The following is a 15,984-nucleotide window of genomic DNA, read 5'->3' on the forward strand; positions in this document are numbered from 1 at the left end:
TCTCGATGTCACATTCGTGTGTAGCATCATTATGGGACAGTGGGTCAAGAGGAATTGAAGAAGGCCATGCATAAACGGTAGTACTGTATGAATTTTGGTTATAGCATCATTTCAGAATTTTAAATGGGGACAGATGTCGTACCAAATGAATAATTGCTCGATTTAATTCTCTAGCTATTTGCAAATGCAGATCATGTTCCTCACTCTCGTTATTTTCAAGTGACCATATATAATGGCGTTGACGTTTTTCTTCCTAGCATGATGCTTCTTAATCCATATGTAATACTGGAAGCAATAAATATTTTTTATTTTTATTTGGAAAATCGATTTTCCATTAATTCATTCAGCAATCTATCTTACTTTTCCTTCTTCCCGTGAGCAGCATTCAACAATCCTTAGCTACGAATCGAGGGCCCTTTTTAGAATAGATTCAAGGGAAATAATTGCCTGTACTTTCACAACTTTTATGTGTATCTGTTCAGGTAGTGTTGTTACGGGCATTAAGACTAATCTTGCTTAGCGACCCCCAAGAGCACATAATAAATGTACCACTTTTGCTGGCCAGCTCCACTTATTAGCCAATAATACAGTACGGAAATTAATAGCACATAATAATGACCGCTTGCTATTAATTTCTTCAAACAAATTAGACCCCTTATTATTATACCAAACACTAGCTTTTTTCACTGTTAAATAGTTATTTTTTCCTAAGTTTTCAATTTAATCATCAACTTTTTTTTTTGTACAATTAAGTCTTTTTTATCTCAAATATATTTTTAGGTGGTAGATTTGACCACATGAATAATTTTGGCATTGGATTGATTTAGGCTTTTTTAGCTGTTTTTTTTTTCTTTTTGTCATGAATAGGTTTATCAAGGTATTTAGAATGTTTTCTGGGTTTTTTTTAATGAAATATAGGTCGAGAAATGAGTTTTTAATCGAAAAAACAAGACCTTTAATTTTACAAAAGTAGAGGGTGCATCGTTTGCTGTTTTTTTTTTAAAGCAGACTACAAGTCGTTTACCCTTGTTAAAAATAGAAAAATAATAAAAAAGACCCAGACGTGCATGTTAGGCTGGAAGGCCCATGCTTCTAGGCTTCTTTTTTATGCTCAAGCTCACACAACAAGGCTCTTAATTTTTTGTTTTTTTTTTGCTATTTTATATTTGATTTTAAAAAAATTGATAAAATAAATTAATGAATCAATTGAGACGTCCATTATCCGGGTAGTAGGTTTAACGAGTTAATCCACATCATCCGATCAATTATTATTTTTGTTTAATGCTTTTTTTATCCTTTAATTTCAAAAAATACAATTACACCCTTTGATATCAATGATCTATTTTTTTATTTAACTCAAACCTAAAAAATGTAATTCCATCATTTATTGTTAATGATGTATCTTTACTATCTTGGCCTACTTTGCTATCATGATTTTTTTTTCTTTTAAAAATATATTGTTTCATACAAAAAAATCATATGGTTTATTATCTTATAATTAAATGAAAAATAATCTTAAGGATAAAAAATTTTATTGAATCCAATAGCGTGCATGCCTTTCGTCGCGAGTTTATTTGGTTGACTTGAGTTTACTTTTTTTTTTAATCAAATGATTTTTTTTTACTGATTTCATCCTTCAATATTTAGTTAATTTAAGATTAAGCTTTTCAATTTATTTTTTTAAAGATTATCCTCGTGAATTTCACATATCAGTTCAAATTAACCTAAATAGATCAAATGTTTCCCATCTCAATATTATATTATAATATCATTCAATTCATGATTAAAATCTATTTTTTTTTTATAAAACACATTATCAATGTTGGATATATTTTATTTTTGCCCTCAAATTTTTTTTACTACAACATGTAACATAGGGCGAGCCAGTAGGCTAGTATTTTACTAGTTATACATCTAGATCTAGTGGACTTCCAATGGATATTGTATTTGATTTTTGAATATCTCAAGTTAATTACTCTCTACAACGTCAATCATCATAATACTGATGTAGATGGCATTGAGGCCCATGAAAAAGTGTGGACTCAGTACTTTGACAACATAGAGGCCTTTAGACGAAGATTGGGCAATTAAAATTGTGGGTTCCTCCAACTGTAAAGTTGGCGGGGAATGATAGTCCTACAAGATGATGATGGTGCTTGCTTGGGTGTAAGCAAAGCCAATCTGATTTTGAGAGAGCCAGCTGTATGGAGTTATTATCATACTTTGATGATAAGTTTGAGAAAGATTATTGCTATGGTTACTATCATTATTGTTATTTTTTGCGTCTTTTTGAGCACTCGTGTATGCAATCGTGTGTGGTGGAAGTACACTTTAGGAATGGTCTTTGGTTGCATTATGATTCCCAAAAAGAATAAGGATTTTGGGAGTGTGAAAATGAAATACTTTCAGAAAATGAAGAAATTTTGTGATTGATGCCATGGAAAAGATTTGTACCCCTTTAGGAAATGCTGTAGAGAATTAGAGAAATGGAGTTCGTTTTGATGGTAAATCAAATCTAGTCTCTGAGATCAGCTTTACTGCTAAATTCACCTCGATTAACCTTAGATGACATAACTCTTTAGATGGCACTACTTCCATAAATGAAGTGCATCATTTCCACACTAATTCATTAAAATATCATGGGGTTCACTGTTTTTTATCAAAAGTGTATTGATTTGGGACTAATTCACTAGATGGTCCTTCCAATTATTTTGTATAAACGGTTTTTTTTTCTCTTCGAGGAAGCATTCTTGTGTTCATAGAAACTTTCATTTCTCTTATAAAGAAAAGGATTAAACACTTAAAAAAAATCTATTTCATCTCAACTGTTGGGTTTTGAACCGAAATCGAAAGCAGCTATTCATTTGTTCATGTTTTTACTGTATGAGAGACCTGAGTCTGAAAGAATTATGGAACAAGAACAACCCCAATTAAGGTTACCTACTTCTTGATTAAAGCAGTGCTACGCCCCCTTCATCTCTACAAGACCAGGTGGACGAGGCAAGCTATTTTTTCCTTTAAGCCCTTTTTAGGAAACCCAGATTTTGATACAGTGTGTATGTTTTACGGGCCAGTTCTGAAGATTCTTTTTAATAAAAATCCAATCGCACAACTCTTGTTAATGGAAGTGGTAGCTTCCCCTTGTTTTCCAATCCTGTAGAGTAATTGATAAAGAGGTCGTACCAATTATGAAGAAATAGAAACAAAAAGGTGGGGTAGTTTTCCAATCAAAGAGAATATTGGTAATCACTGCTTTTTCTGAAAAGTGATGAGTGTACCATTGATACTAAACTTGGGTTTTCTTGTCTTCTGAGATGAAGCTTTCAACTGAGGATTCTTTAAGGATTCCAACTGAGGTTGATGGCTTGTTGAATATGGCCCTTTCAAATTTTTCGGTGTTGCGATCAAACCGGTGTCCACGAAACAAAATTCTAAGCACAAACGTCGTCCCTTTTCATACGCTTGAACATTAGTGTTTTACATGTGATAGAATTTCTTATATGCATAACAGGCTTAGCAGCACAATCTTGACATAAACAAAGCAACCTGTTGCATGAACTGAGAAAGTCAAGTGAATTGACTCTGCGATTGAGGTTTGCTGCAAATTTAAAATTGTGGGTTTCTCCTTGAATTTCAAGCTAGTTAAGATGATCTCCCTCTTTCATAGAGAGAAAAAGACTAGTGGATTCTCTTGTTAAAAAGTAATTACCAAAACCAGGGTCCCATCAAATTTTTTGCATCATTTCATAAAAGAATACTTTGATGATGCGACCAGGAAGTCCAGACAGTTAGCAAGCGGTGTTGATGAATGAATATACTTTTTATATATTTTTTTTAAAAAAATTCAAATTTAAAAAGGCCCAAAAACAACGTAATAATCAAACACATTTAGATTTGATAGAATGTCAAGCTTAGATGACACAAGTTCAGCTTGTTTACAGACCCAATAATTTTTTGTTGAGCTATGCGTTGAGCCCAAATATATATGTGTTTGACGAAATGTCGTACCCAACATCCATTGTCTTAGCTACGCGGTAAGTCCAAGTACATGTGAGTTTGTCAAGCTTCCAAACCCAACATCCTTGGACTTAGTTACACGTTGAGCTAAACTACATATGTATTTGGCAAGCTGTCAGACCCAACATCTTATAGCTCATCTACATTGATAGGATCGTGCTCAATCTCTTCTTCAATCCCGACTCCACTCAAGTCAAGAGATGAAGACCCCCACCTTAATGATGACAAGCTCTCCTCTGCAAACCTTGTTGAAGTCTTTAATTCTCCTTCCGCTGTTAATCCTACATAAGAACAAAGTCATAAATGATCTTAGATGCAAAAAAGAAAAAGAAAAAAAGAAGAAGATAAAGAGGTTGTATACTTTGTAACATGGCCTAGTAATGTCATTTATCAATTTTATTGATGTCGTGCTCAGTTGAGATCGATGTCAACGCAATACATGTTTTCTCCTCCTTCGAGCTCAAATGAAACCTATTGTTCACCTCAAGGGGAGGTACTCTCTAATAATAGATATAATCTTGAATCCGTTGCATCCCATCTCAGGAGCCGACTGACCCATTATACCTAATTATTAGCCACCTCTCTCTTCATTTCTTGACATACGCAGGTTCGCCCTATAAAGTATCATTTATAGCTCTTGTGGGTCTGTTGGTGAAAGTAAAGAACTAACACATATTATCGTCACCATAAGTGTCAGCGACTAGATGGTAACAGGTTCTAAAAATGTTGATAGTAGGCTTGATTCCAACAAGCCCAAGGAATTTGTCAAAGATGACCAAGATTATTCATCCATTAGGATGTAGCTGGCCTGTACCCAACATGTAATACCTAAACACTTCCCTCATAAACCCTTCAAGAGGAAAGGAATAACCTAACTCATACATACATATGGGGGCTGTAATCTTAAATTAACCTCGGGCAAAGAGCCCAAGGTCATTTGGATGATTCATTCAACCCTGGAAAGCAATTAAGTTATGTCTTGTACTAGCTGCTGGCCATCGATATATGTCACCTTATCTATGTTTAAAGTGTTAGGGGCATTATCCTTAGGGGCTTGAGGCACCCTTTCCCTCTCCCAAGGCTTCATAAAAACATTAGGGGAAAGACTTTTACGATGATGAGAACTATCTTCGCTCGTACTAAAAGTGAACACTAAAGTTTCACCCTCTTTGATTTTAAGGCCCAATTTAATAGGCCCTTTTCCTCTACTACTTCCTTCGATTTCTGGTTAAAACCTAAATTCATCATCGGAGAAAATAATGTCCTTACTTTTAGAGTCATAGCTGACTCTTTTAGGATCCATTTTTCTTGCAATAAAAAAAAAGTTTTTAGGTAAAAAATACCTTAGATGACAATTTATTTAAGAAAAAGTGGAATCTGTTGAAGAAATTTTCAACAAATCTATTTTTATAGAGAATTTGCAAAAAGAGTGAAAGTAAAATAAAAGACAGAAGAAAGGGCAGCTAAGGTTATAAAGGAATTAACTTTTCACCTTCACCATTGGATAAATAATCTTTCATGTCATCTCATATCTCCAAAAATCTACTTGATTACTCTATTAAATACACACCACTATTTTTTCCATTTTAATGAAAATCAGCCACCTGACCATCTATTTTCATAAGGATGAGCCACATGTCCATAAGAATCCCAATAATTTTGCATGGGACAATCAAATCTCATGGGGAAGGTAAAAAATCTCACATTAAAATTGATAACCTTTCAAATATTTGCATCTCCAATATGCAAAGACTTGAAGGGCTACTGATGGATCAACATATTTTATATATGTTATTCTTTGCTTAAAACCCAGGTTTAAAATGGCCAAATGCAGGGTAATAATCAACATATATTTGAGCTCAACTTGTGGGTCTTGCAAGATGTCAGACCTAACATCCTTGAGCTCAGCTATGCACTGAGTCCAAGTATATATGGAATTGAAAAGATGTTAGAACCAACATCCTTGGACTAAGCTATATGTTGAGCCTAAGTATATGTGAGTTTAGCAAGTTAACAGACCTAACATCTTTAGGCTTAACTACGTGCTAAACTCAAGTATAAGTGGGTCTGACTAGTCACTATACCCAACATCCTTGGTCTCAGCTATGCACTAAGCTAGATTACATGTGGGTTTGGCGAGATCCTAGACCCAACATCCTGGGGCTTAGCTGCATGATGAGTCTAAGTACATATGGGTCTAGCAAAAAGGCAAACTCATCATCCTTAGGCTTATCTACGTGTCAAGTCTAAGTACATGTAGGTTTGACGAGATGTCAAAACTAGGATTCTTAGGCTCATCTACGTGTCGAGTCTTAGTACATGTGGGTGTGATGAGATGTCAGAACCGGCATCCATGGGCTCAATATGTAAGTGTGAGCTAGACGAGATGCTAGACTTAACATCTTTAGGCTAAGCAACATGCTGAGCCCGGGTACATGTGTGTTTTATGAGATGCCCAGGCCATCATTCTTGGGCTCAACACATGCTAAGCCTAAGTACTTGTGGATTAGGCTAGATGTCAAACCTAGCATCTTTAAGTTTAGCTACGCGTTGAGCATAAGAAAATATGGGACTGACAAGGTGTTAGAGCCAACACCCTTAGGCTTAGAATCATTCCATGTTTATTGCAATCCTTTATTAAAAGTAACTGATTTTATTATCGGAGGATCTTTAACTCCCACTAAAAAAAACTATTTTGCAGGTGTGGATTCTTATATTACCAACAATCAACTTCATAAACTCTAAAGAAGTTACATGAACATGTGATTATCATTTATCCAAATACTCAAATACTCTTATTTGTGAGCATATTGGATTTTGAAATCTTATCAGGTATTTTCTTCGTTGTTATATGTTCTTATACTACTTCTTTCGGTGGTTGATGGTGAGCAGAATGTGAGAAACTCAACAGTGTTAGGAATTCTTTCACTCTATTCATATAGGGATTTTGACTGACTTCAGAGACATCTATCAATTTTAGATCGCCGCTTCAAAGTTTGTAGCTCGTCAAATTCTGTCTGAATTGGAATGCATATTTTGATACGCATAGTTTTGTTCATGATTAAATTTGTAATGTTATTGCCAGCTATTCTATGATTTCTTGAGTTATTGGCATGGGAGCCGCTGCAACGGCTTGACACTGGTTAGCATGGGTGAGGACTTCCACAGCAACTAGAGAACAAAAACCAAATGCTCACTCTCAAACTGAGAGCAAGAATTGTCAAGGAGAATCCGTCCATATCTTTATTTTCAGTTCAGTGTGCTGTTCTTGGGCCTAAAACCTGAGAGCGATCTCCCGCATCTTCAAGTGAGGCAAAGCTTAGACCGTGAACCATTAGATAGAGTTCTGATTGATTTTCTTCCGCTATAAAACAAAATATCCCCTTTCTACTTAAATCAGATTTGAAGAAGATTCACTCCTGATACTTCAATCACTAACATTGCAGAATTTTCAAAGGAATAAGCACAATGAGGTCTCAAACATACCACAGCCACAAACATTCACACGCACGTAATCAAAATTTCAAGTTGTTCCGTCGAAATTTTTTGACAACTATTTTCATAAATTGCCCCCAAAACCAACTATTCGGGCAACTGAATTTGTTCTTCTTTCTACTCGTGCCTTTCTACTTCCTGCCCATTTAGCAACACGGTAATTTCGAAGGTGACTGGATTCCTTGAAGTAATATTACAGGAAAGAAAGAATAGAAATAGCATGAATTACGACTCGAAGGGAGAAGGCGCATCGTTCTTGATCTTTAGTTCGGTGTCTTGTTTTCACATTTAAAAACCTCCAAGCTATCTCCCACCACATTTTTGAGCGAGGCAAAGCTTGGAGTGTGAACAGTTGGATAGATTTCCGATATAATTCATCGAGTTTCCAACTTTATAAGACTTTCTGTTTCAGGATTATATAGAAACAAATATGGCAAATAAATATGTTCAAATACTAATTTTATTATTTTTTTTATGTATATGTGATAAGTAAGATCTTGGACAATCTTTATTTTGTATTTGAGATTTTTTATTAAGTGGAGATAATTTTTATTTCATAAAATTATTGATAAATATATCTTGTTTATTTTTAAAAATTTTATTAAGTAAAAGTTTTAAGTTATTGTACAAATAACTTTAGCTTGAGCTCGGCTCTCGTAGAGAATTTGAATTTGGGACTAACTTGCTATTTCCTTTTAAAAAAAATATTATTGGATGGCATTGGATCAAAGGCCTGCAACGATATTTGAACTCACTTGTAACCCACAATCCAACGAGACATTCTTTTGATACAGAGACATGGAGCATGGGCCCTGGATGTTTCAGTTGGAATATGTGAGTACTGATACTGTTGACTCATTTTTTTTGGCTTCAAGCTGGATAAACTAAGGATGATTTTCTTTTGACAGTTAGAGTTTTCAAGCCAGTTTTCATCACGTATCGATACTAATCCTTTTTTGATTAATTTTAAGCAAACTGTTCACACCCAAATAAGTATTTTTACGAGAGAATTCTATTTTCGTAGCTTTCTTTCGAACCCAAATCCATAACAAAACAAGCTAGAATCTTTGAATGTTAAAACACTGTCTTCAGTGCATTCAATAATTTGTTGCTGATAATTTGTTGCCAGGACTTGCTTGTCTGCGAGCCTGATCAGAGTTCAGGCCACCTAGAAATGTCAGCCGGGAGAATTGGATTGAATTGGGCCCTCAAAAATCCAATGGGACTCTCTAGCCCTGCTTCTCAAAGCTATTGAGCATCTACACAATATATGGAACAGTTTATCTTAGGTAAATAACCAAAAGCATGCACGATTTGTTTTGTGCGGTCAAAACTCAAGCCACAAAATTATTATCAACTGAAATTTCCTTCTTTTTTTTTGCTCTCTTTCGCCCTCCTGTTTTTCCATCCATGCTAAACCTTTTGCTTCATGTCAACTTGGACGCAGACTGCAGAAAAAATATCCATCACCGTGGTTGCATGATGCCTTTTGGTTGGTACTCAAGAAATGCACGTCTATCTGCTTATCCTTATATACTATATTATTGCCGAGAGAACACTTTTCTCCTTTCCACGACCTCTCAAGTCTCATTCTTTCTTTGAATCACAGATTCCCCTCTCTATGCAAGATCTCAGCTTGGGCAGCATTGCACATGGACCAGCTTTCGTGGGTGGTGGACTAGTGGTAGACTTTACAGGCTCGTGAAAAGTCACATTCTTTTGCTTTCGTGACATCCAAGAGATTAGAGGGGCCTTGAGAGAATTAAGACCCATCAAGAGTTCCGGGGCCTGATTCTAGAGAAAAGGACGCAATGCTCATATGGAACCCTTGGTTTTTACAAATCATAATAATCAAAGCTAAGCACTTTGCATGGACCCTCCAACTTGCGAGGAAGGACCACCAAACGAAGAAGTTTGGCCTCAAGGGAAGTCAAGCCCTTCTAGATAGCGAAGGACCACTTTCCACTAACCATGAGTGCTAGCATAATTAGTTGAGCCCTTGTTCAAAGCCCTTCACCAGTATTTTTTTACTTGAAAAAATTGATATATTATTTCTCCATCCATCCCGTAAAACATCATATCCCAGAAAACAAATGGTGCCTCCCCCCCCGGTTTGTTTATTAAAAAATAATTTTTTATTTAAAAATAAATTTTAAAAAAGTAAATTAATTTTTGATGTTTAGTAGTGTTATGAAAATTAAGTTAGAAAATATTTTCTAGTGTTTGGTTATGTCATGAAAAAAGAGTTGGAAAATAACTTATTAATGTTTTTTTTTTCAAGTTTATTAAAATAATGAGGAATAAATCTTACAAATTAAAAAGTTGAACGAGAATGAAATTGAAAAAAAAATATAATTTCTTAAATTATCTCAAATAAAATAAATAATAGAAAAATAATAGAAATCAAATCTATAAAATAAAAAAAATAGAAAGATGAAGGAATTAAAATAATAATAATTAACATTTCATAAATTATTTCAAATAAAATAAGTAACAATCAAAAGAATGAGGACCAAATTTGATAGATAAAAAATTTCAATTAAAAAATGATAAGGCAAAAGCAAATAACAATTATAAAAATGAGGATCAAAATTAATATAAAAATTAAATTCTAAGGGATGAAATTAAAAAAACAAATATACAAAACAATATATATATATATATATATATATATATATATATATATATATATATATATATATATATAGCAATCAAAAGTTTGAGGATCAAATTTGATATAATCAGCAAATAATATGATATTTCTAAATTTTTTACAACTTTTGAAAAGTGTTTTCCGTCCAAAATAAAAGGAAAACACTTTCCTGAAAATCAAGATAAATTTTTCTTTGATTGGAAATTGTTTTTCGTTGACTGGAAAGTGTTTTCCGTTGACCAACTTTTTAAATAATAAATAAACACATAAAAATTAATAAATTAAAAACAAAAATAATTACTTTTCAAAAAACAAACATATTCTTTCTTTTCTCTGTGAGGACTCTAGAATATGCATGGTCCGGGTTAAATTAAATATCTTGAAAATTAATGGGAAAAAATGAAGAACGTAAAACACTAGCAAAATTTTTAACAAGACAGGGCATGAGGAGATGAATTGCCAACTGGGCAAATCCACCAGAAAACCAGCAGCACCTGAAGAAGAGATCCAGCAACCAAACAACAATTGTGATCAAATACAGATATATCATGGTACGGTCTCAAGTAGCCAGCTAGACCCTTTTGGAATGTTATTCGCGAGCAAAAGCCCGAAACTCTGTTTCCAAAGGTCTCAAACGTACCAAAACTGCACGAAATTATCCAGCGGTGCACCTCTAGCTTGCTCCTCTCTTCATATATTGGCAGTATGTTCTCAGGGATCCAAAAGATTATGTCAGGCTACTGCCATCTGATCCCATGATTTTGAGTCTGACACACAATAAAAGATATCCATTTTCATGTTAGATATCAGTTCTCATGGTTGTTATTTTTCACAGTTTTTGTTATGTCATCATCATCATCACTGTTAATAAAATCTGAACAGTGATTCTTTACCCTCAATTCCCTTACTCCTTTCTGCTTTTCAGTATTTTGGCTTCCCTTCTGTGGTTATCCATGCTCCAGCATTAGCGAAGTACATTTTCACCTGAGCAATCATGAAAAATGCCACTTAACATCAAGGAAGGAGATGGGTTTTTCTTGCTGTTACATGCATTTATCACTAGCTGGTAGTAGTTGCATGGTTGTTTACAGCGAAACTAGCTTGTTCATTATCTAGGAAAGCTTTTGTAGATATTATAAATGAAAGAAAAAAAAAACATTTAGAGAAGTTTAAATTGAAATTAAAAATAAAAAACCCTTTCCTTGAAACTGATTCCTCTCTCCCCCTGTCTGTACCTAGCTTGTCCTGCTTCATCTTGTGGTTCCAAAGAAGCCTTGTCGCACCTTACGCTACCTTTTGGTAACATAGATTCTCCAACTGGATCCAACCCACCATCACCACAGCCTCTTTCTCCACCATTTATAAGCACTGCACCCTAGCCACTCAGTATCTCAAAACACCTCTTCAATTAAAACCTGCTCTCTTATGTTCACTTATTCAGTGATCAGCCCAACTAATATTCTTCTATTTGCAAAAGAGTCCCGTGTCTCTGCTTTTCCATCAAAATTTTAGACTTGGCATTGAGAATATGTCTTCCAGCCATCAAACTCCTAGGAATTCTAGCTCCTCTTGGACACCAAGGGAAAACAAACTGTTTGAAAAGGCTCTAGCCTTGTTTGATAAGGACACACCGGACCGGTGGCAAAATATAGCCAAAGCTGTTGGTGTGAAATCAGCTGAGGAAGTGAAGAGACACTACGAAATCCTCATTGAAGATCTTAAACATATCGAGTCCGGCCGTGTTCCTATTCCTAATTACAAGTCCAGTAGAAGCTACAGCAATACTAACGAAGAAGAAAGGTAATGCTTTGTCGCTCAAGATTGATGTGTCCCAGGCTCGACATTTTCTTATGCACATGCGCTGTTATATTAAGAACATGGCTTTTTGATATAGTTGACCCCTCTACTCATATCATTTTTTTATTTTATCCCTACACAACAAATTTTTTATTAAATAACAACCTGCATCTGATAGGATTTTCAATAATTTTTTTCACGTATCATGATTTAATTCATTAAGTTATAATGTTGGTGAGAAAACAAAGACAAATGGAGGGATAATACTAAATGAAACCTCTTTCGTACAAGGACAGAATACTATATTATGTCGATAGAGGGATGTAATAAAACAATTTACACTAGTAGAGGGGTACATTTATCGAAAGCCCTCGAGAACACACGCAATATGACTTCTGGAAATTGTAAAGTCACCGTAGGCAGTGGATCCAGCCTGTTGATTACCAGGATCACACTAAATCCAAGTACCAATCTTCAAAACATAACGTTAATAAGAACAAATTGCATGTGGCATTCTCCATATTGAGAATCTTTCAGGATTTCATGGCAGGGTAGCTAGGTCCATGAACTAAAACTAAAAGGGGCAACATTCAGCCTTGGTTCCAAGAAGCTACCTCTCACAAGCTCCTTAATTCCTTCAATAACTTCTTATCGTGTTCCTTAAAGCACCAATCGGGTCCTCTATGCCACTTGATTCGGATCACAGTACCTACTTGTCCACTGCTCTAGTCAAGTTCTCTTCATGCTGTCTAGGTAACTTTTTCTCTTCAATTATACTGCCCTTCTAGCAACTTTCTGCTCTAGTCCCATCGAGTGCATTAAGTCATTTATTTGTTCTATACAACAATTCAGTGCCTTCTTCTGTGCCTTAGAAAAACTCATCAGCATTGTCAAGGTTTGAACTCAAATATCCGACCATAGCTCAAGTCCATGAAACATCTTTAACTGGAATTATGTCCTTTCCATTTCTTTAAAGATAGTGAAGAATACAACATAGCAGTTAAATCAAATTCTAATTTTATTTTATTTTTTGTTACATGAGTCTCACTCAAAAGGTTTTAATGAAAATAGATCAGTCTTGCTTTATAGGCTTCTGAAGTATGTCAAGCTGCGGTGAAGTCCAGGGCTCGGGCAGGCTACCTTTTTATCACCCGACATGCAAATCTTTGTGAAATGTTGATGCGCGTATCAGTTGTCCTCTGCACTGTAATTTATTTCAGATCGTATTCTATTTTCCGTGTTGTAATGAAATTATCTATGTTATTATAATGTTATTCATTTATCCACAGTTCTCTCGTAATCTAACTTTTAGTTCATAAAAAAATTATAATAATTAATTTATATTTGATGATGCCCAAAATTAAGACACGCTTTTAAGACTTTTTGTACATACATCTTTTTGTTTTTGTGTTTTAAAAATATTTTTTTTAAAAAATTATATTTTATTTATTATATTTATTTTAAATTAATTTTTTTATATGTTTTCATATCATTTTAATGTGCTGAAATTAAAAATAATTTTTTTAAAAATATATTATTTTGATATATTTTTTAGTCGCAAGTCTTGTCAGAAATAAAGTTTATTAATGTTTAAAATTATAAATATGCAAAAACATAACTTGTGTTAAACATGATTTCAATATAAATTATAAAAAAACTCTAACATGTTTATTAAGCATGCAATCAAACTTGCAATTGATGTTTTTATCAGTGAGGTGAGCCCCCAAGGAAGCAGAGAACAGGCACGTCAACTGAGTATTCTTAAGCCAAAGCTGGCGACTGAAATTGCCGAGTCGGGATGCCATTAAATCTAAAACCATGAAGAAACACAACAGCAGGGTTGCTCGCTTTGTTCTTGGTTTGTTTGGGATTGTTGGTCTTCTTTGTGAGGTGACTTTGAGCCACAAACTTCTCTTGGAATGGGGTGGAGGGTGGACAATTCATGGGGAGGATGACTAGTTTTTTAGTTCATTTAATTTTGGGCTTCCTAGGCTCTAAAGCAATCTGGGATTTCAGCCCATTAACTCTACACTTCCTTTTATCCTTTCCATATATATTTTCGTTTGTGGCTGTTTGGTATTGTAGCTACGGGTGAGGTTCACCCGCAGCCACAATTTTTCCCATTTGGTAACATTTCCACCACATTTTTTCAATGGTGGATCCCATCATTACCTGTGGTGCAACCACAGGTTACAAGAAGCAGCTCTCGGCTGCTTCTTGTAATTGGAAAATGGATGAACAGTGGTGCAACCACAGGTTACAAGATTTGTTCCAGCTATTTGTGCCCCCATGTGATGTTGAGCAGCAAAAGGCATCTGCCTGGCATAGTTGACAATGGGAAGAACCTGAAAACATTATACATAAACATCAAGAAAAACACCTTGAATGAAAAAAACATGGAGTTTAAGATGAGCAAATTCGATGAACAGAGATGCTGAAAAGGAAGAATTAAAAAGCAAAATCCTCAGTCAATGACAAAAGTAGATTAATGAAATTTATTACTTATTTCTTTCTCTCTTTTTTCAGGTTCCAGAAAGCTAATTCCCCATCAACCCATCCCAACCAATGCATAAAATGTATTTGTACTGCAACCAGAATTTTAAAAGAAAAAGGCAAAGAAAGAATTGAATTCATTCACATTCATTTCTTGCATTCTCAGCGAGAAAACAAATTAATAGCAAGCTGATACCCTTCAAATAAAAGTCTTTATGGAAAAGGGGTATCAAAAACTGAAATGCCTTTCCTAATGTCTTTCATATTAATACATTCTTCTGATTTGCAGTGGACGAAGCAAAGAGGCATCAAAACAAAGCTAAGAAATAGAGCCTTTCTCCGAAACACAAAATGGGTTTTCAAGAAAAGAGTCGCTCTCTTTTGGGTCGGGTTCGTTGGGGGGGGGGGGGCATGCACGCAACGCACCCTAATTAACAAACAAAAAGAAGAAACAAAAGCATGAAAAGAAGGTCATAGTAATTACCGACTGAAAGCAAAGAAGCAATAGCTGCTGCCGCTGCTGCAGCGATCACCATGAGACAGAGAAGAAGATGCGATGGGAAGGGAGGAGGGGAGGGGAGGGATATGAAAGGGATTGCGTTTGTGTGTCGTTTGTGTTATGTGTTAACCATGCTCCACTGTTCACGTGAACGGGGTGAAATAAACGTGCTCTTTCTCTTCAAGTTGACTGAACGAACGGTCACTGCCTGCTCAGGGCAGACAGAACCCAGGCCATTCAATGCTTCCTAATTTGTTGGCGATTCTGTAATGAATTCACCTGTCGCCCCCTACAATGGTCGTGGCTTCTTTCCAATCGTGTGGTGCTTGTTTAGCTTGACTCGCAAATTGCAATCTACAATAAATTGTCAAGAACTGAATTCAATGCACAAGATCATATACAGATCAGTTGTAGGCGTGGGTGACGATGAGCGCAAACAAAATTAAATTAGCTTAGAAACTAAGCAATCACAAATTTCTCGTAAAAATTTAATTAAACCCACTAGAGTACAAAAAAATTTAGATGTTTTGATTTTATTGTATATTTCTTAGCATACGCTCATTAACTTAAAATTATCTAGACTTTAACTTTAAATAAACTCACATTATATTATTATTATTATTATTATTGTTACTACTACTCAATATAAAATAAAATAAAACAATGTATATAAGTTTTATACACATATTAAATGATAAAATTTTATGTTTGTATCTATAATGTTAGTATTGGGTATCCGGAAATTATATTGAAATAAAAAATATAAATATTTTATATATTTTTTACATCAAAGTTGAATTGTGTTTTAAATTAACTAGTATATTGATTCGTGCTTTATAGCGGGTAAATAATAATTTTTTTTTTAAATATAAAAAAATATTAAGAGTTTAGAAAATATTTAAAGAGTCTTGAATTTGACGATTATGTCATAACTAAGATAATTGGATCTAGTAGTCAATCCAAATCTAATAGTCTTGGATTTGACAGTCAACATGCACCAGTAACTTTTAAAATAATAAAAAAAAAAAAC

At 34.5% G+C, this 15,984-nt stretch overlaps 1 protein-coding gene and 1 long non-coding RNA gene across 8 annotated transcripts; one reads left to right on the forward strand and one right to left on the reverse strand.

Annotated features, from left to right (window-relative positions):
* Positions 1-10,438: 10,438 nt before the first annotated feature.
* On the reverse strand, positions 10,439-11,396 carry LOC133698876 (uncharacterized). Its single transcript, XR_009843208.1, has 2 exons — positions 11,059-11,396; positions 10,439-10,932 (listed from the first exon to the last, which is right to left on the reverse strand). It is a non-coding gene; the product is annotated as an uncharacterized LOC133698876 (long non-coding RNA).
* LOC133698875 (protein RADIALIS-like 4) lies at positions 11,315-14,030 on the forward strand. Of its 7 annotated transcripts, none has more exons than XR_009843206.1 (3): positions 11,315-11,965; positions 12,513-12,715; positions 13,039-13,250. XR_009843206.1 is itself a non-coding variant. In XM_062121972.1 (2 exons), the coding sequence occupies exons 1-2, from the start codon at positions 11,694-11,696 to the stop codon at positions 13,768-13,770; spliced, it is 369 nt and encodes a 122-aa protein (XP_061977956.1). In that variant the 5' UTR covers positions 11,315-11,693; the 3' UTR covers positions 13,771-14,030. The 7 variants fall into 7 exon arrangements, 5 of the variants coding, with proteins under 5 accessions (XP_061977956.1, XP_061977957.1, XP_061977960.1 ...); XR_009843207.1 differs by having other exon boundaries at positions 13,052-13,250; XM_062121972.1 differs by lacking the exons at positions 12,513-12,715; positions 13,039-13,250 and adding an exon at positions 13,674-14,030.
* Positions 14,031-15,984: the final 1,954 nt, after the last annotated feature.

This window comes from Populus nigra, chromosome 7, assembly GCF_951802175.1.
Source record: "Populus nigra chromosome 7, ddPopNigr1.1, whole genome shotgun sequence".
NCBI lineage: Eukaryota > Viridiplantae > Streptophyta > Magnoliopsida > Malpighiales > Salicaceae > Populus > Populus nigra.